Source organism: Chiloscyllium punctatum, chromosome 12, assembly GCF_047496795.1.
Source record: "Chiloscyllium punctatum isolate Juve2018m chromosome 12, sChiPun1.3, whole genome shotgun sequence".
Taxonomy (NCBI): domain Eukaryota; kingdom Metazoa; phylum Chordata; class Chondrichthyes; order Orectolobiformes; family Hemiscylliidae; genus Chiloscyllium; species Chiloscyllium punctatum.
In genome coordinates, this window is record NC_092750.1 from 71,848,933 (window position 1) to 71,869,848 (window position 20,916).

At 42.9% G+C, this 20,916-nt stretch overlaps 1 protein-coding gene across 2 annotated transcripts in view; it reads right to left on the reverse strand.

Moving 5' to 3' along the window:
* Positions 1-20,916, reverse strand: part of rnf123 (ring finger protein 123) — a 402,816-nt gene that overhangs the window by 42,944 nt on the left and 338,956 nt on the right. For both annotated transcript variants that reach the window (XM_072582761.1, XM_072582762.1), the window contains exon 36: positions 5,832-5,974. In XM_072582761.1, the coding sequence (XP_072438862.1) occupies positions 5,832-5,974 (143 nt within the window). The remainder of the gene's footprint in view (positions 1-5,831; positions 5,975-20,916) is intronic.

Genomic DNA, 20,916 nt, shown 5'->3' on the forward strand with positions numbered 1-20,916 from the left:
TCTCTCAAAGAGAGAGCATCCTCTGAAAATTGGTTCAATCGTTTATGTATATTGGAACTAGCTGTGCAAATTCATGTCAGTCCTTCGCACATTCTATTTGTTTTTGTGAAAACTCCCTCTCTCTGTTACAGATTCCAATCTTATAATGCTCCTCCATTTAATACTAAGGACTGGACCGTTATACTGTAACCTTGTTAGATACATCTCCATGCAGCATTACAATTGCCCCTTGCACAAACAGCATGTAACTTAGCACTTCTGAGGGCAAGAAGAGTCAGACCTGCAAGTCAGTATGTATGTGGGGCTGCAGATATGCAGATGTTGAGGCTTGGGGCTTTCACTTACTTTCCAGAGGGGGAGAGGAATTGGGCCTGCGTTTTTAGAGGAGTGCACCAATGGTACAGGAGTGAAAAACAATGCAAAGGCAGTAATAATCAAGGGGTCTTTAGTTAAAGGATAGATGGGCATTTCTGCAGCTGTCAACATGACTCCAGGATGATTTGCTGCATCCCTGGTGCTAGAGTTAAGGATGACTGCAGGACATTCTTTTGGGGGAGGGTGAGTAGCCAGAGTTCATGGTCCACATTTGCACCAACGACATAGGCAGGAAGGGGATGTGATCCTGGAATTGAAACTCATGAAGCTAGATAGAAAATTAGCATGCATGATTGTAAAAGCAGTTAACTCCAAGATTACTCCCAGTGTTACATATAAGTCAGTCTTCCCTTAATTAGCAACAAGTTCACTAGTGATCTAATCAGCATCAAAGGTGGGAGATAAACAGCCCATGACTGGAAAAAGAGTGAGCAACTGGAAAGCAATTCCAAGTGGTGGAAATCAGCATGTTGTCAGAGACGCCCTTTTGTGGTGGCCATTACTTACTTCGGTGCCGGTGCTGAGATTTCTAGTGGGACTGGGCAAGATCTGGCATTGTTGCCAGGACTAGGTGATGGGCTCTCTGCTGGGTGAGAAGGAAACTCGAACAGAAAGTGGGAAGAAGCAGGTTGAAAGGAGGGGAAGGGGCGGTGCTGAGAGGAAGAGGTGTCAACAAGGTTGGAGGGGGAGGAGGCGGCTGCAAGTGGGGATGGGCAACAAGGAGGCTGCAAGGGAAAAATGTACAGAGAATCCCACTGTAAACGGACACTACGTCGATTATGAATTTTAAATCTGAGACACAGGAAAAAGAGTAGTAAATAACTGGGTTAAATCCTTTTAGCTTAGTTCATGTGCAATGGGAATGCTTCAGCTGTGACCCACCAGTCTGTGCGTTATGTTGATGCATTTTAGGCCTATGTAGCTATTCCAAAAGCAAACCCTTGCTGTTGCCTTGAGAAATTTAGATACGTGGTGTGTATGTTTACTCTGTGTATACTGATTCAAATTTACTGCAACACAGTTCATTATTGAGAACATAGATGAATTTCTGAAACTCTGCTTCTGTGAATGTCCAAGTCCCCATATGGTAATATAAATTTGGAAATGACTGTTACCACATGATTGCATCACCTAATACATGAGGTAGTTCAAATGAAAAAGGAGCTCCAAAACCAAAAACTGACCCCAAAAATCTAAAAGTTGCCCTCAAGAATTTGACCCTGATATAGAAGCGCTTCAGAAAATGCAAAAATAATTTGCAAAGTTTTGATATTGGGACTTCAGAGAAATATAGAGAAGACTGAACAGACTGGACCTCCTTCCTCTTTAATGTTATGAAGCATTTCAATAGTTTAAGCATAAGGTAGGCCAAAACTAGGAGATATAAATCAACATAGTTAACAGCAAACCCAATGAGCAATTCAGAGGGATAAAAGAAAAATACGGCAGGTGCTAGAAATCTGAGACAAACACAGAGAATGCTGGTGAAATGCAGCAGAGTTGGCAGCATCTGTGGACAGAGAAACAGGGAGAGTTAGCATTTCGAGTCTGGTGTGACTCTTCTTCAGAATTCAGGAGAGTGGTGAGCATGTGAAGCTTACTAACACACAGAATGGTTACAGTTCAGAAGGGAGCCAAGACCATGAGGAGGAAGAAATAGTAGAAACCATCATTAGGTTTAGAAGAATTAAACAGAGTGAATTGTCTTCTGGAAATTCAAATATATTGATTACTGGTTTCCCTTTATTCAAACCGCTTGTTACCTCCTCAAAGACCGGTGATAAATTTGTGAGGCATGATTTCCCTACATGAAGCAACGCTGACTTTGTTTCACTATATTATGGGTTTCTAAATGCTCCCTTCATAAAAGAGTTTAATATTTTCCCAACAACAGATGATGGGCTAACTGGCCTACAGTTACCCTGCATTTTGTCTCCTGCTCTTTTTGAATTAGACTGGCAGTTTTCCAATCTTCTGAATATTTGTCAGAATCCTAGGATTCTTGGAAGATATCTACTATCTCCAGAGCTACTTTCTTTGAAATCTTAGGATGCAACCCAACAGATCCAAAGGACTTACTAGTCTTTATCTCCTTAATTATTTAATATTTTTGGAATGCTATTATTATGCTGTACCATGAAGACTGATGCAAAGTATTTGTTCAACTCCTCTGCCATTTCCTGTCTCCCCATTATTATTTCAGCATCTCATTCCATAAGAGCTCAGTGTTTATCATTGCTTCTCTTCCTTTTTATATATTTGAAGAAGTTATTACTCTCCTTCTCTTGTTACTTGTTAGTTTACCTTCAGTTTATTTTTTTTTGATTATCCTATGTTGTCTACTAACACTTCCCCAATCACTAATCTTTGCCACTTTTGTATGTTATAACCTTTTCGTTTCTATTCAATAATGTTGTTAACTTCCCTAGTTAACCACAATTGGTTTATCCCCTTCCTAGAATCCTTCTCGCTCTCATCTTTGCTAAGTGTCATGGAACTATTTTCTTAAACATTTACCATTGCTCATTAACCGTCTTTTTTTCTAAATTGCTTTCCCAATCCATTCCAGTCAATGCCACCCTCATTCTCATTGTAATTACCTTTATTTATGTTTAGTAACGTTAATTCAGACCGAAGTCAAACTGAGATGCTGAATTATACACTGTTTCTAAGGGGCTCACTGACTTTGAGATCATTTATTAAACCTGCCTCATGACATGTTACCAGAACCCAAAAAGCCGAAGTAAATCACTATTGTCATGTTGGACCACAGGGCTGCTCTCACATTACAGAAAGACAACTGATGGTGGTTTAACCTTAGAGTCACCATGCACAAGGTGAGGAGAGGGACTGAGGAGGAGAGTCCTTCGTGGTATTTGCAGCTGATGGGAAAGCGGAACCATATTGTCGGCGTCATTCTGCAATGCAAACCAGCTGTCCAGCTAAATAAGTTAAACAACCCCAGAATAATCTGATTCTTGATTGGATCCACAATGGGTACTGTTCTAGGAAATTAACATGATTGCACTTTATGAATTCTTCCTTGCACTACCTCGGTCAATTTGACTTTCCCAATCTGCATGAAGACTAAAGTCGGCCATGATTAATTTACTGACTTTTTAATCTTCTGATTTATTCTGTTCTACTGTATAGTTACTGTTATTTTTATAATTACTTTTACCAGTGTCTTCCTCATCTTGTTATTTCTTACCTCCAGCTATTTGATTCTACGACACCCAGTCCAAGAACATTTTTGCTCATTCCATATATGTACCACCCTCTGTGTGAAAAAGTTGCCCCTTAGGTCTCTTTTATAGCTTTCTCCTCTCACCCTAAACCAATGCCCTCTAGTTCTAGACTCCCCCACCCCGAAACCAGGGTGAAAGATATAAAAGCGACCTAAGGGGCAACTTTTTCACACAGAGGGTGGTACATGTATGAGCTGCCAGAGGAAGTATGGAGGCCAGTGCAATTAAAACATTTAAATGGCATTTGGATGGGTATATGAACAGGAAGGGTTTGGAGGGATATGGGCCGGGTGCTGGCAGGTGGGGCAAGATTGGGTTGGGATATCTGGTCGGCATGGATGAGTTGGACCGAAAGGTCTGTTACCATGCTGTACATCTCTATGACCCTAACTTACTAATTACATCTTGTACTAATAAAGCTACCCCACCACTCACCTGTTTCTGCTTGCCCATTTGAACATACCCCTGAATGTTCAATTCCCAGTTTTTAACTTCTTGTAATCATATCTCATAATGACTATAAATAAATATCCATTAGCCTCTATTTGCTAACAATGATTTTTCTTCAAACCAAACCATTCAGGTCCTTTGATGCTTCATCTGTGCATGTCACTATGTTCATGTGATTTATACATTATAGGAAACTCTGCTTCTGGTGAAAGAGCAGATTGTTCCAAACTGAACACAGACACAGTGGCTATTGACAGCTGCCATACCCAAATCATGTTGTTTGGTATCACGGTCCTGTTATTCTCTTTAACCAGGAGATACAGACCTTGAAACAAAGTGCACCTGGAAAGCTTGTGTAAAAAAGGTCTTCTTTTAAATAGAAGGCCCTTTAAGGTTAAAGACATCAGGTGTCAGCTATGGTTCAATGACAACATTCTAACCTCCAAGCTATAAAGTTCAAGTCCCACTCCAGAGACTCGGAGACACAATCCAGGCTGACACTTCAGTGTAATAGAGGGACTCCTGCACAGTCTGAGGTGGCACCTTTCAGATGAAGTGCGAAACTGGGGTCACAACTACATTCTCAGTTGGACCCAAAAGAATCCATGACAATATTTGAAAACCCTCCTGGTGAATATTTACACCTCAACCAACACCTGAAACAGATCAATTTGTCGGTTATTTTATTCAAAATAGTAAACACAAGTTTGTCAATAAATGTAAGTCTTTCTTTCTTTAGTATCTATTTTTACAGCTGTGTCCTTACAAAGCAACATAATACACCCCTGAGATGTCAAACCAATCAGTTAAATTATGATAACTTAATCATACAGGAGGAGGCCACTGGCCATCATGTCTGCACAGACTCTTTTAAAAACTATGCAGTTAGTCTCATACTACCTGCAAATTTTAATGTTCTACTCAATTTCCTTTTGAAAATCACTTCTGAAGCTACTTCCAACATCCTTTCATGCGGTGCTTTCCGGTCAGGACTTGCTACGTAAAAGAAATCCTGAAGGTCATTTGCTGATTATCCTATTATGGCTGCACGGTGGCTCAGTGGTTAGCACTGCTTCCTCACAGTGCTAGGGACCCGGGTTCAATTCCAGCCTCAGGTGACTGACTCTGTGGAGTTTGCACATTCTCCCCGTGTTCTGCGTGGATTTCCTCTGGGTGCGCCAGTTTCCTCCCACAGTTCAAAGATGTGCAGGTCAGTTGATCTGGCTATGCCAAATTGCCCATAGTGTTCAGGGATGTGTAAGTTAGGTGCATTAGTTTTGGAAAATGTAAAGTAAGAGGGTAGGGGAATGGGTCTGAGTGGGATACTCTTCAGAGGGTCGGTATGGACATGTTGGGCCGAAGGGCCTGTTTCCATACTGTAGGGATTCTGTTCTATTCTATCCTATTCTAAATCTGGAACATTTTGCTACTGACCCTCTCCTCATTTATTCTATAGATCAAAATCTGTTAGGTTTCAGCACTTTTATTAAATCTCTCAACTTTTCCCCATGACAGAGTGAGATTTTACAAATGAGGCAGTGAACAAAAGGACCTTCAATTTATATGGTCCATACCATTCCATTATTAAACCCAGACTATTTACACAATATCTCCTTCACAAAAACAGCACAAATCACCCAATGCTGCATTTTAAACGTTACAATACTCCAGCAAGTGCAAATATATGATGCAGAAGTTCCTACTCTGCAATAGGTCAGATTATCAGGCCTGGCTCAATTGCAATGTCACTGTACTCACATGCTTGGAGGGAGAAATGCTTCTTTTCCGCTGATGGGGGTGCTGCTCCCAGGGCCACGAGCTCATTTTCTCCAAGCAGATACTGTATTGACCTCAGTTGGAAGCAGGGGTCAGCCAGGAGGACGGCTGTTGCTCTTTGGATGCTGAAAAAGAGCGAGAGATGAAACATTAGAGGAGACTTTGAGCTGAGATCCTGGCAGGAACTGATGCCACTAATCCAGGCAAAAGAGTCAGTCTGCTGAAGAGCTAAAATAATATGGAATGCTATGATTGTCGAGTAAAGGGAAGGAAAGAAGGTCAGGTGGAATGGCTGCACTTGCATATAATGCGTTACCAGAAATTACTTAATGATCATGATACTGGGTTCAAGTGGAAATATAAATAGGTTCCAAGGACAGTTAACCTTACTTCTGGAGAAAGGAAAGACCAAAAGATAAGCAAGTGATATTGATTAACTTATCTAATAACAAAAACAATGACTCAATATCTGCGATGCCTGAACTGGAGGGGCACCAGGACCTATGCAGCGCTTTCCAGCCACTTGTACGTTCCAAATCACAAAGGTTAAAGGCAGCCTATAGAAATGGTTTGTTCTAAGAACTCCACGGTGAAAGGACCCACTGGCTGTGTCCGTGACTCCTCACAGTGAGAGGATCCCCTGGCTGTGTCCGTGACTCCTCACAGTGAGAGTGTCCCCCAGGCTGTGTCTGTGACTCCTCACGGTGAGAGTGTCCCCCGGCTGTGTCTGTGACTCCTCACGGTGAGAGAGTCCCTCCGGCTGTGTCCGTGACTCCTCACGATGAGAGAGTCCCCGGCTGTGTCCGTGACTCCTCACGGTGAGAGGGCCCCCCGGCTGTGTCCGTGACTCCTCACGGTGAGAGTGTCCCCCGGCTGTGTCAGTGACTCCTCACGGTGAGAGTGTCCCCCCGGCTGTGTCCGTGACTCCTCACGGTGAGAGTGTCCCCCCGGCTGTGTCCGTGACTCCTCACGGTGAGAGTGTCCTCCGGCTGTGTCAGTGACTCCTCACAGTGAGAGTGTCCCCCGGCTGTGTCCGTGACTCCTCACGGTGAGAGTGTCCCCCCGGCTGTGTCCGTGACTCCTCACGGTGAGAGTGTCCTCCGGCTGTGTCAGTGACTCCTCACGGTGAGAGTGTCCCCCCGGCTGTGTCTGTGACTCCTCACGGTGAGAGAGTCCCTCCGGCTGTGTCCGTGACTCCTCACGGTGAGACTGTCCCCCGGCTGTGTCTGTGACTCCTCACGGTGAGAGTGTCCCCAGGCTGTGTCTGTGACTCCTCATAGTGAGAGTGTCCCCCGGCTGTGTCTGTGACTCCTCACGGTGAGAGTGTCCCCAGGCTGTGTCAGTGACTCCTCACGGTGAGAGTGTCCCCCAGGCTGTGTCTGTGACTCCTCACGGTGAGAGTGTCCCCCGGCTGTGTCTGTGACTCCTCACGGTGAGAGTGTCCCCCGGCTGTGTCAGTGACTCCTCACGGTGAGAGTGTCCCCCGGCTGTGTCTGTGACTCCTCACGGTGAGAGTGTCCCCCGGCTGTGTCAGTGACTCCTCACGGTGAGAGTGTCCCCCAGCCTGTGTCTGTGACTCCTCACGGTGAGTGTCCCCCAGGCTGTGTCAGTGACTCCTCACGGTGAGAGTGTCCCCAGCTGTGTCCGTGACTCCTCACAGTGAGAGGATCCCCCGGCTGTGTCCGTGACTCCTCACGGTGAGAGTGTCCCCCGGCTGTGTCCGTGACTCCTCACGGTGAGAGTTTCCCCCGGCTGTGTCAGTGACTCCTCACGGTGAGAGTGTCCCCAGGCTGTGTCAGTGACTCCTCACGGTGAGAGTGTCCCCCGGCTGTGTCTGTGACTCCTCACGGTGAGAGTGTCCCCCCGGCTGTGTCCGTGACTCCTCACGGTGAGAGTGTCCCCCGGCTGTCTGTGACTCCTCACGGTGAGAGTGTCCCCCGGCTGTCCGTGACTCCTCACGGTGAGAGTGTCCCCCCGGCTGTGTCTGTGACTCCTCACAGTGAGAGTGTCCCCCCCGTATGCGTCCGTGACTCCTCACGGTGAGAGTGTCCCCCCGGCTGTGTCTGTGACTCCTCACGGTGAGAGTGTCCCCCCGGCTGTGTCTGTGACTTCTCACGGTGAGAGTGTCCTCCCGGCTGTGTCAGTGACTCCTCATGGCGAGTGGGCCCCATGGCTGTGTCAGTGACTCCTCACGGTGACTGGGCCCCATGGCTGTGTCCGTGACTCTTCCTAGGGAGGGAGATTTTGAAAACTTTGGTGTCTCTTTCACAATGAGTTACTGATATTACTCATGGAGCCAAACAGGAGCCAAAGAGAAGCTGGAAGCTTCTACTCCTAGGGACTGGAAGAAAATAAAGCATCTGGAGTTATTTCGTAGGGCTTGATGCATCATTGCACGGATAACCCTACCTCCTAGTAATTTTCTCTAATTGGAGAAAAACAAGCAACATAGCAGGAATTCTGCTGACAGGAACTGTTGAAATAGATTGGCTGCAAATGATCAAGGTGTTTGCAAAAATTGGACAGTTTAGTCTCCTATTCTGCTTTCTTAAATGTCAGTGCTCACTGAAACAATGATATAACCTGATGACTTGCAATTCTGATATTATAAGCTATGACTCTGGCAGTGTAGTGGTTTCTAAGCTCTCAATGGGCAGTGGCAAATCTGTAAAAACAGTGCCAGCAACGCAGAACGTCTTGGCATTTATGGACTACCTGTGACATTGTGACAGGTTAACAAGTTGGATGGAGGGCTGTTTCGAATGTCAGTATGCTATATTTAACATGATATTTAACAGAATGTGCTTTGTAGGAACAAACCAAAATGAAGTCCAGTCATTACAAACAGGCACTCAGATGCATTTGCCCATGACAGCATTGATGCAAGTGATCACTGCAGAATTTCTGCTGACCAATATCCTTGAGACTATTATCATCAAACCAGAGGATCAATCCAGGTTCAATAACGACTATAGGACAGCACATCTGGAACAGTACCAAACGTGCCTAAAAATGAGATGCAAAACAGGTGAGCTCTCACACAGAACCATGGCAGCAACATGCTATGTAAGAACTAAGCAATCAACGAATGCAACAAATCACAGCTCGCAGGTAGAGTTTTGATTTGTTGCATTCGTTGATTGCTTAGTTCTTACATAGCATGTTGCTGCCATGGTTCTGTGTGAGAGCTCACCTGTTTTGCATCTCATTTTTAGGCACGTTTGGTACTGTTCCAGATGTGCTGTCCTATAGTCGTTATTGAACCTGGATTGATCCTCTGGTTTGATGATAATAATAGTCTTTTTTGAAGTCCCTAACATCACAGGAAATAGTCTTCACTCCAACTGATATCAACAAAAAGCTGACAGCACTGTAAAGAGTGAAAAATCAGTGATAATAACCCTGGACTAGTAATCCTGATCATCAGACCGATGCTCTGGGAGGCTGGTGAAATTTAAGCTCAATTAATAAAATGAATTGAAAGCTAGTCTTCCTTTTATTCTTTAAAGGGATATACACATCTAGCAAGATGAGTATTTGTTGTTCGTGCCTAACTGCTTTTGAATAAGGACCATTTCAAAAGGTAGTTAATAATCACCCACATTGCTGTGGGTCTAGAGTTACATATGGGCAAAGGTCTTAGTAATGATGACCATAAAACTTCTCATCACGGATTGTGGTAAGTACCCATCTGATTTAGTAATGACTATTAGGCAAGAAAATCTGCCAACCTTAGCCAGTCTGACCTACATGTGACTTTAGATCCACAGAAACTTGGTTGACAATTGATGGCCCTCTGACATGGTCTAGCAAGCCACTCAATTCATGGGTTATTAAGAATGGGCGACAGACTGCCTTGCCAACAATGCTCACATCCATGAAAGAATAAATGAATGATCATACAAAATAGGCTAAATGCCCTTACAATATCCTGACTGAAGTGTTAAAGATTCTAGAGCCCCTTGTCAAGCTGATCCAGTGCAGCCACAACACTGGTATCTACGTGACAATACAGAAAACTACCCAGGTTTGTCCTGTACACAAAAACCAGGACAAATTGAATCTGGCCAGTATCTGCCCCACCAGTCAATTCTTGATCATCAGTACAGTGATGAAAGGTGTCAGCAGTACTCACCCACCAATAACCTGCTCACCAATGCTCAATTTGGACTATGCCAACATCACCCAGCTCTTGACAATATTACAGTCTTCAGTCATACATGGACAAAACAGCTGAATTCCAGAGGTGAGCTGAGAATGATGGGCCTGGACATCAAGGACACATTTGATCATACCAAAGGGCTCCAGCAAAATTGAAGTTGATGGAAGTTGGTGGTGAAGGGAGACCTCTCCATTGAATTCGAGTCACACTGAGCACAAAGTTGTGGCTGTAGAGATCAATCACCTCAGTCCCAGAAGCTAGGGTTCCAGGTAGCAGTTTCCTAGGCCATACCCTCAACAGCTGCTTTATACATGACTTCCCCATTTTTTGGGGGATATTGGCGGATGTTTCCACAATGCTCAGCATCATTCACAACTCCTCAGATCTGGTACTAGACCATGTCCACATGCAGTGAGACTGGATAACACTCTGGCACAGGCTGATAAAGTGGTAACTAACGTATGTGCCAAGCAAGTGCTTGCAACGAGAGAAAACGAAACCATTTACTCTTGACATTCAAGAGAATTACCTTTACTGAATCCCCCACTAACAACATCTTGGGAGATACCATCGACCAGAAACTGAACTGGACGTGCAATACTCTGACCACAAAAGCAAAGCAGAGATCAGGAATTCCATGGGAATTAACTCATCTCCTGTCCACCATATACTTGGACATAGGTCTCAAGAGTGTTATGGAATACTCCAACTTTTTTGAATGAATGCAGCTTCAACACTCAAGAAACCTGACACTATCCAGGACAAAGCTTAATTCTTATACAATGTTCTCTCTTTCAAGTCTGTGGTTTGACATTATTTTTGATCCTTTACATCCTATTATCCACAATATTGATTACATTAGACACCTCAAGTCTGTGGAAAAATGTGAACTGCAGAAGCTGGAAATCAGAGTTCAGATTTAAGTGGTGCTGGAAAAGCACAGCAGGTCAGGCAGCATCTGAGGAGCAGGAAAATCGATGTTTTGGGCAAAAGCCATTCCTGATGAAGGGCTTTTGCCTGAAACGTTGATTTTCCTGCTCCTCAGATGCTGCCTCACCTCGTCTGTGGCTTGCATTCTCATCAGAAGTAGCTCCCCTGTCCCTTGTTACATTTTGTGTTAGCTGTCTGTTTGAAAACAACGTTTCCTGCCTTTAATCCCTTTATAAGACCATAAAACATGGGGGCAGAAATTAGGCCATTCAGCCTATCAAGTCTGTTCCACCGTTCAATCATGGCTGATAAGTTTCTCAACCCCATTCTCCCGCTTTCTGTAACTCTTGATCCCCTTGACAACCAAGAACCTATCTATTTCTGTCTTAAATATACTCTCTCCCAGGAGACAGCTTGTTAATGTTGCTTTGACTCCTTCCCAGGAATGGTTAGTTAGCATGCTGCTTTTAATTCCTTTAAAACAAGTTTCTCTTGTTCCTTTCATCTGAAGCAACAGTTTATTCCAGACAGATTAATTGCTGATCCTCTCAATCCATAAACAGTTATTAAAGTTCTGAAGTCTACAGAATCACAGCTCCATCCAGGACATTGACTGATATTCCATCCACCACCTTCAACATTCACTTCCTCCAACAGTCGTGCACAGTGGCAACAGTGCACACCATCTATAAGATGCACTGCAGCAACGCACCAAAACAGCACCTTGCAAACCTGCAAACTCAAACATCTCGAAGAATAAGGGTAGCAGATACATGGCACCATCTACAAGTCCCCTCCAAACCCCACACCACCCTCACTCAGAACTATTTTGCCATTCCTTCACTGTAACTGGGTGAAAATTCTGGAATTGCCTTAACAATGCTGTGGACACACATACCATTGATTATACTGGTTCAAGAAGGCACTTCACCAGCACCTTATCACGGGCAATTAGAGATGGACAATAAATGCTAGAGGTGAGATGACATCCTCATGAATGATTAGTGAAAATAAACTTTTATGTGGAATCATATTGCCATTCCTTCATCGGGCAAAACTTCTGGAACTCCTTTTCATAGTGTGGGTGTACCGATAGCCAATACCTGTAGCAGTTCAAGGAATTGACTTACCTGCATCTTCTCCAGACAATCTGGGATGGACAATACAGTACATACTGGTCCAGCCAGAGATGTGAATGAATTTTGAAATCTTGCAATGTTTTATGAATTAACTTGCTTAAAGGTGCAGCCTTAAGGTCAATAAAGGATTGTCACTTTTCTGTACAGTGGAGAAGTTTTAATTTAGTTTGATTTTTTTTCCAAAAAATTCCTTCATGATATTCTGGAGTTAACTTTTGAAACATGAGGTTGATGCGTGAAGCTGATTTGGTCATACGTCAGGGGAACCATTAGATACAATGTTATTTGCTAACAGCAAGAACGTAATGCAGATTATATTATATAGCTGCTCAGAAGGACATCAGGTTAAACGCATAGTGCCTTTAAGGCCACAACGTCAAATTAGTAGAAAGTTTGATGTCAGTTGGAGCTCAACTTTCATTGGTGTGCAACAAGGTGCAGACTGGCAGATTCTTGCAAGTTTCAACACGAGGAAGAAAAAAGGATAAAATTACACGTTTTTTTTGCTTTCAATGCTTTGACAGTGGACAGACTGATAGACATGTGAGCAGAAATATTGTTGAATTAAGCATAGAATGGAGCCTTCTTAGAACACAGTGTTTGTTGTGGTATGCCTAGTCCCAGGACAATAGAAACCTGACGCCCTCACAGACCATGTTTAAGGCGCAGCCTCCAGTTTCAGAATCCATTCTGTGGACATGATGAAATTTATTTCAGTGAAGCAGCTGCTAAAAATAAAAAGTCAAACAAAATACATGTGGCGACCTTGTAACGGAGAAGGATTTGGAGACAACAGACAGATGGGTCCTTGCCCCAAAGGGATCTGTCACTGAACTGTAAATCAGACCCTGCATCGCACTAACTAGAAATTAATCAGATTGTGAATGTTTCATATTCCATCTGATGTACAGAAAGCAAAACGTGCGCTTTGGACAACCACACCTCGTAAGATACATTTCTTTAAGCATTATATTTTCACTGATATGAAAGTATAGAGTTACAGAGGTTTGCATCACAAGAAGCATCTGTGACAGCTTCTAAACATTCCCAAATAATCCCACTGCTCCATTTTCTCTACTTAGTGCTTTCTTTACTTCAAAGATTTATTGAGACAAAGTGAAGTCAGGACCCTGACACAATGAATTTTACCAACCTCTCAGAATCAAGTATCTGTCTTATAGGAGATCAGCACATTTTGAAGGTCTGAGCTTACTTGCAGTTTGCAGTGACTTAACACGCAACCCTAGCATTCAGAATGATTTACAAAAGGGTTATGTGCATTGTTTATTAAATGCTTGAGTTCAGTACTGGGTCAGTAAACGTAACAAACATTCAGTTACTTCATTAATGCTCTAAATAAAGTTCTCTGCACACACTGGGACCTCAGAATACAATTGTGACTGCTAGTCACATGTTCTTCCAAAAGAATCAATACAATTCTATTCTATTTTCATATTTTTGATTCCTAGCTGTTTGGTTGACGAATCATCATTGTTGGCAGTTCTTTGATGACTCCAGATCATTATCAATAGTGTCAGTTTGCTACATCCAAACATTCAGAAATGTGTCTGTGAAATTCCTTGTTGGCTTTGTATCTTCAGTCAAAGTTTTCATTCTCATGTGCTCTGGGTGTCCAATGCCACATCCATTTGTTTTGAGTGTTCTATTAGCAAAAAATCTCAAGGTAACTTGGGATGTTCGTCTGCTGGATGGAAGCTGTTTTTCATCAGTACATACTGATGCATACCACCTCTTTTAAATTAATTAACTTTAAAATTAATTAATTAGCTGCGTTGTCAGAACCAGCATTTTGTAATTAACAGCGAATTAAAGCCGGGGCGGGGGGCAGCATTAGTGTAGGCCACTTCTTTGTGTTATAGTGTATAGTTTGGGCAAACATTTTAAGACCAAGATTTCAGACTAGAATCTGTAATCCTCAACCAGCTCTGAGCAGAAACAGAACCAGTTGAACAGTACTGTACACTTTCATGGTTTTCTATATTCTTGGCAAAATCAATTTAAAAATATATATTCACTCAGTACTTCACTTCAGTAGAAGATATTAGTAGCTGAAATGTGCAGAAAGCTATGCTCAGAAACATACCTGCATATTTCTTCCACTGCTGTGACTGTGTCCACATGCCTTTGTCATGCAGTTATGCTCATTACTTTTACATTTGACAGTTTACAGAGTAAAAGCTAATCCACTGGAAAAGAATTGAATGAGCAAGATTATGAGCAACAACTTGTATCTTAAACCTGCCCACCTGGTCATTGCTTGGGCCTTCTACAAGACACTGCTTAAAAACAGTGAGCTTTTGAGTCGACGTGTGGCTTGGGATCAGACATTGTTTGATAACGCTCCTCAGAAGTAACTTATAGGCAGTTTAACATGATAAAAGCAACATATAAATGTAAGTTGAAGTTGTAAAGTCATCTTCAATCTTGAAAGGATGTGCATCCTGTACAACACCCCCCAGATGAAAAGAACAGAATTGAATGATAGACACATAGCTCTTGGAAAATGGAGGTGACCCTTCAATGGAGTCCACCATTCCATGAGTACTCCATCTCCTGAAACAGCATTACTAAAGCACCTGGTGCCCTCCTCAGACCCATAGTCTCCCTATCTGGTACACCAACAAACAGACTAGCCAAAGAACTCCACCAAAAACTAAAACACCTAATTGAAAATTCATGCCACTCCATTCACTCCAGCCAAGAATTCCTGAACACCATCAGACACTAAGATAGAGGACAACGAAATAATGGCCTCCTCTGACGTTACAGCCCTTTTCAGATCAATTAACATCGACCTGACCAAAGAAACACTGGCATCACTACAAACACCACACAGCACTAACTTCATCAGCAAAGACAACATTCTCAAGCTAGTGGACCTGTGCCTCACCACGCACTTCACAGTCAACAAAACAAAACCTACAAACAAGTCAATGGGATCACCAATACCAGGGCTCATAGCGGAAGCAGTAATGCAGAGACTTGAACAAGCTGCCCTCTCATCTATCCAACCCACACTGTCATCACAAAATGGAACAAATTAGAGGAAACATACAACACAATCAACAACATCCTGACAGGCATAAGATTCACTAAAGAGGAGAACGACAACAGACTCCCATTCCTAGACATGACAGTTGAAAGTACAGTTAACGGAGAGCTTCAAACCTGTGTCTGTCTACAGAAAAACAACACACACGGACCAAATATTTAACTTCAGAAGCAATCAGCCTAACACCCACAAGCGGAGCTGCATTAAGACATTATTTCAACGAGCTACATCACGCTGCAGCACCCAAGAAATACAAAAAGCTGAACAAAAATATCTATAAAATGTTGTCAAGAAAAACAGGTACCCAATAAACACAATCCACCGATTCCTCAGAAACAAACCCAAACAGACACAATACAACCAAAAACTATAGCCACGTTACCTTACATCATAGACATATCAGAAAAGACTTCCAGACTACTCAGACCCCTTGGCATCATGGGTAGCCTACAAACCTACCAACACACTTATACAGCGATTAATCAACCTAAAGGATCCATGATATACCACCAGCAAAACTAACCATTTACAAGATACCATGCAAGAACTGTTAAAAAAAACACTACATCGGACAAACTAGCAGGAAACTTGCCACCAGGATACATGAACACCAACTGGGCCACCAAATGACATGACCCACTCTCACTAGTTTCCATACATTATTCGGCATACACTGGGCAGCACGGTGGCACAGTGGTTAGCACTGCTGCCTCACAGCGCCAGAGACCCGGATTCATTTCCTGACTCAGACGACTGACTGTGTGGAGTTTGCACATTCTCCCCGTGTCTGCGTGGGCTTCCTCCAGGTGCTCTGGTTTCCTCCCACAGTCCAAAGAAGTGCAGGTCAGGTGAATTGGCCATGCTAAATTGCCCGTAGTGTTAGGTAAAGGGGTAAATGTAGGGGAATGGGTAGGTTACGCTTCGGCGGGTCGATGTCGACTTGTTGGGCCGAAGGGCCTGTTTCTACACTGTAAGTCATCTAATCTAATCTAATCTAATCTACATACAGATAAAGAAGGACACAACGTTGACTAGGACAACACACACATCCTAGGACAGGAAAAACAAAGACACGCAGGAGAATTCTTAGAGACATGGCATTCTAACCAGAACTCCATCAATAAACATATTGATCCTATCTACCTTCCCTTGAAAAATAGAACTGGAAATGACATCACCCACGTTAAGAAACCAAGACCTATAAATAGAGAGGCGAGACATACCACCGGCGCTTCACCAGAGACTCTCACTGATGATGTTAACTAGTATGGTGACGAAAGGTCTGAAAACAAACCTTCAAGCTCAGCGAGCAAATGACAGATTTATTGAACTCCAAATCTTCTCAAAAATCGCTATTACTAAAGCACGGTAACAAGTCGGAGGGGGATTCCTAATTATGAATCAGGGTGTCAGCTATCAGAATAAATGGGCTACTGAACTACAGTCAAACTCTGAGAACAATTGTACCATCTTAGGGGCTGAATCTGAAAGAAAAACCCAAGGATCAGTCAGTGGGTTTAGCCAAACCATTAGGCTGCTTTTCAGTCAGAACCCAATGCAGCCAATGATTAGTTTCACTACCATGAATTTCTTGAGCCACAGGAAACAAGTTTTCTTCCAGAATTCCAAAGGTGCTGAATATGAAATAGATTTCTAATGAACACCCAAATCTTGAAACCTCTAATCTTAATGAAACAAAAGAACAGTCACCTAAATTAAATAGAACTGAATTTTTTTAGCAGTTTTGTATGTCCAGAGAAAAGGCAACTGAAAATGCTCAGTCTAATGCGGCATGACTACAATCACAGCTTGAGTTCATGAACCCTATTTGTCAAGGCAATCATCAGTTACATTTACATTGAGAAACCTTTTGCAATACTTTCACATGGGTGTTTCTGGCTAGACTGGTAATGCACACCCCTGAAATCATCTTTGAGATGTTTGTGGTGAGTTATTTTTTTTGAATGATTTAGTTCGCCTTATGACGGTACAACCACAATGCTGTTTGAGCTGCTGACATTGAAGGAATGGTCATATAGCTCCATGTCAGAATAGTGAGGTGTTTCCTCATCTTTCTAGGTGGCAGAGGTTTGGAGGATTTGGCAAGTGAATTATTGGGTGCATCTTGCACAGGATTGACATGTAGTCACTGTACATAGTTGGATCAGATTGACGCTTAAAGTGGAGAATGAAGTGCCAATCAAGTGGACTGCTTTGTCCAGGATGGTGTCAAGCTTATTCATTGTTGTCAGGGATGCTCTCCTTAGGCAAATGCAGAATATTTTGTCAGACTTCTGACTTGCACCTTACAGAGAGTTGACAGATTTTGTTGAGTCAAGAGGTGAGGCATTCATTGAAGAATTCTCAGTCTCTGACCTGCTTACACATGGCTGTATATGGCTGGTCCATTTAAGGTTTTCGTTCGTAATAATCAAGGATGCTGATGGTGGGATATTCAATGATGGGAATATCATTGAATAGCAAGGGGAGATGGTTGGATCCACTCTTATTGGATGTCAGCATTTCTGGTATGAGTACGGCATGAATGTCACTTGCCACTAATCAACTGAAGCCTGAATGCCGTCCATGTCTTGCTGTATATGGATCTGGACTGTTTCCAGTATCTGAGGTGCTGTGAATGGTGCTGAACATTGTCTGGTCTTCAGCACACATCTCCTGTTCTATGTCAGACAGAAGACGTACCTGAAGATGGCTGAGCCTAGAACTCTACACAGATGCCCTGGGGCTAAGAAGCCTGACCTCCAACCACAATAATTAGGCATGACCAACTTGTAGAAAGCTTGCCCTCAGATTTTGGCATCATTGATGCCAAAACTTGGTCAAATCCTGCCTTGATATCAAGGGCAATCACTTGCATCTCAGTTCTGAATTCAGCTCCTTAGCTCAAGATTGACTCTGGCACTAGCCAAACTGAGTCGTATTGAGTAAGTTTTACCCGATAGCACTGTTGACAGCATTTCACGCCACTTTGTTAATTTTGCCTTATTCATTCATGAGACACCAGCATTTATTGTCCATCCCTATTTGTCCTTGAGAAGGTGGTGCCAAATCACCTTCTTGAACAACTGTGGCCCATGTGTTGTCAGTAGACCCACGGCGCTGTTAGGAAATAAATCCAGGATTCTGACCACACGAGGATGCTTAAAAATTAGGGGTTTCACCTTTAAGATGGAAATAAGGGCTTTTTATTCTTGCAGATTCTAGTTATTCTATGGAATTTTCTTTCTTAAACATTCATTGAATACATTTAAGTCTGACTTACACAGGGCTTTGAACAACAACAGAGTCCAGGGTTAGGGGCTCAGACAGCAAAGTGGAGTTGAGGCCACAATTAGATCACATATGGTCTTACCAAGTGGCTGAGCAGGACCGAATGGTCCACCTCTGCTCATAATTGTTGTGTGCTTGAAACAGTGAAGCAACGGCAATATATTTTCAAATCAAGATGGCACGAGGCTTGGAGGGGAACTTGCAGGTGGTGGTCTGCCCTTGCGTTTATTGCCCATGTCCCGTTAGGTTTGCACATGTGGAAGTTGCTGTCAAATTTGGCATAATGAGTTTCTGCAGCAGTACCCATCTCTGCCAATGTATGTCCAATGTGCAGGTACTGGACACTTATGGCAATCAATACTGATCGAGAGTAGACTGATGGGGCAGTAACCGGATATATTGGATTTCTTTTGGACTTGCTTTTGTGAACAAGACATATCTGGGCAATTCCTACATTGTAAGGTAGATTCCCAGCTTGACTGGGGGGCAACATGTTCCAGAATACAAGTCATTGGTATGACTGCCAGGATGCCATCACAGCCCACATCCTTTGTTGTATCCAATGACTTCTGATGTTTCTTGATATCATATGGAGTGAATCAAATTGGCAGAAGGGAGTTTGGCCTTTCCAATGCTGGGGACTTCTGGAGGAGGCTGAGATGGATTAGCCACTCAGCCCATCTGGGTGAATATGGTTGCAAATGCCTTGCCTCCTGGTCTAATGAATGGACTAATTAGTTTATGAAGAGCTAAATTAAGATTCCAGTGCCAGATCTGGGTTCTATTCCAAATAGCTTGCATGAAGTAGGATACAAAAGGAACTTCCTTAATGAACGCAATGTAATCATGTCATTATTGTATATACAGTACTGAGCGAAGAGCAGAGGAATATGAAGAGTAGGCTATTCAGCCCCTCAAGTCTGCAAGTATTCAATAAGATGATAGCTGATCTGACTGTGGCCTAGGCTTCTCTTTCCTTCCTGCCTCTTAACCCTCCTCTCCCTCATTCATTAAGAACCTGTGCAACTCAAACTTCAATACATTTAATGACTAAATCTCCAACGCTCGCTTGCAAAGAGAATTCCAAGAAATAATAATTCTCTAACAGAAGACATTTCTCCTCACTGGAGTGTTAAATGGAAGGCTCCCTTCTTTTAAACTATTCCCCCTAGTTCTAGGCTTTCCCCAAAGGAGAACATTTCCTCAGAATTTACCCTGTCAAGTTTCTTCAGAATTTTACTTGTTTAATAAGATCATCTCTCATTTTTCCAAACTTCAATGACTATAGTGTATTCAATTTTCCTCATAAGACAATCTTTTCATAACATAATCAACCTAATGAACTTCTCTGAACTGCTTGCAATGTAGGTATATCATTCAACTGAGGAAACCAAAATTGTACACTGTACTCCACTACAATCCCTCATTAAGTAATATAGTTGGAGCAAGACTTCTCTTATTTCCCTTGCAATAATGTCTCAGAAATCTGATACCCTCCCTCTCACACCAGTTTTCCAGCAATGTGTTCAATCCTTCTGTTCTTATGTGCACTAGTATATGGTGCTGGATGATCCTAGCATTGGTATTGTTGAGGTCCTGCTTTTTAATGTTCTCCCCAAGTCCCTGACTTCTAATTTCAGGACTTCATCTACCTTCCTTCCAATGTGATTATGTACGACTATGGACCACAACTTCTAGCTGATCTCCCCACCAGAAGGATGTCCTGTAGCTGCTCTATGACACCCTTAACCCTTGGCTCCAGGGAGGTAACACCACACCCCAGTATCACATTTCATGCAATAGAAATATCTCTCTGATATTCTGACTGTGGAAACCCTTATCACTTTTGCCCTTGCACTCTTCTTTCTCTATCCCTCATATAGTTGAGATGCGCTTGGCACCACAGATTTACCTCTGGTTGTGCTCTCTCTGAGGAACCATTGCTTTCACTAGTTTCCAAATTGGATAGCCAATAGGCAAGCAACAAAGACTCAGGGGACCTCTGCATACCTATGTGCTTTCTTAGACTGCTGCCTAGTTAGCCATTCCCCGTCTACTGTACCCTTCAGATCTGTGGTGTGACCATCTCCCTATCTTTGCTATCTACATGGTGCTATGTCTTATGGATGCACAACTGCTCTTTTGGCTAGTCCCATTTCCCTATAGCCCCACCATTCTTTGATGTTTAGGTGCTTAACAAAAACCCTCTTGAAATAGAATCTGCCTCCAACACCGTCAAAGATGGTGCATTCCAGATCTTAACCACTCAAGATGTTAAAAAGTTCTTTCTCATATTACCTTTAATTCTTTTGCCAAACACATTAAATTGGTGTTATCTGGTTCTTAAGTTTTCTATTAAAGGCAAGAACTTCCCCCCCAATTACAATCTCGAGAAAAACTCCTCTTACCCTTCTTTTCCCATCAACCATGGCTTTTCCAATCTATCCACGGAACTGAGACACGTCACTATTG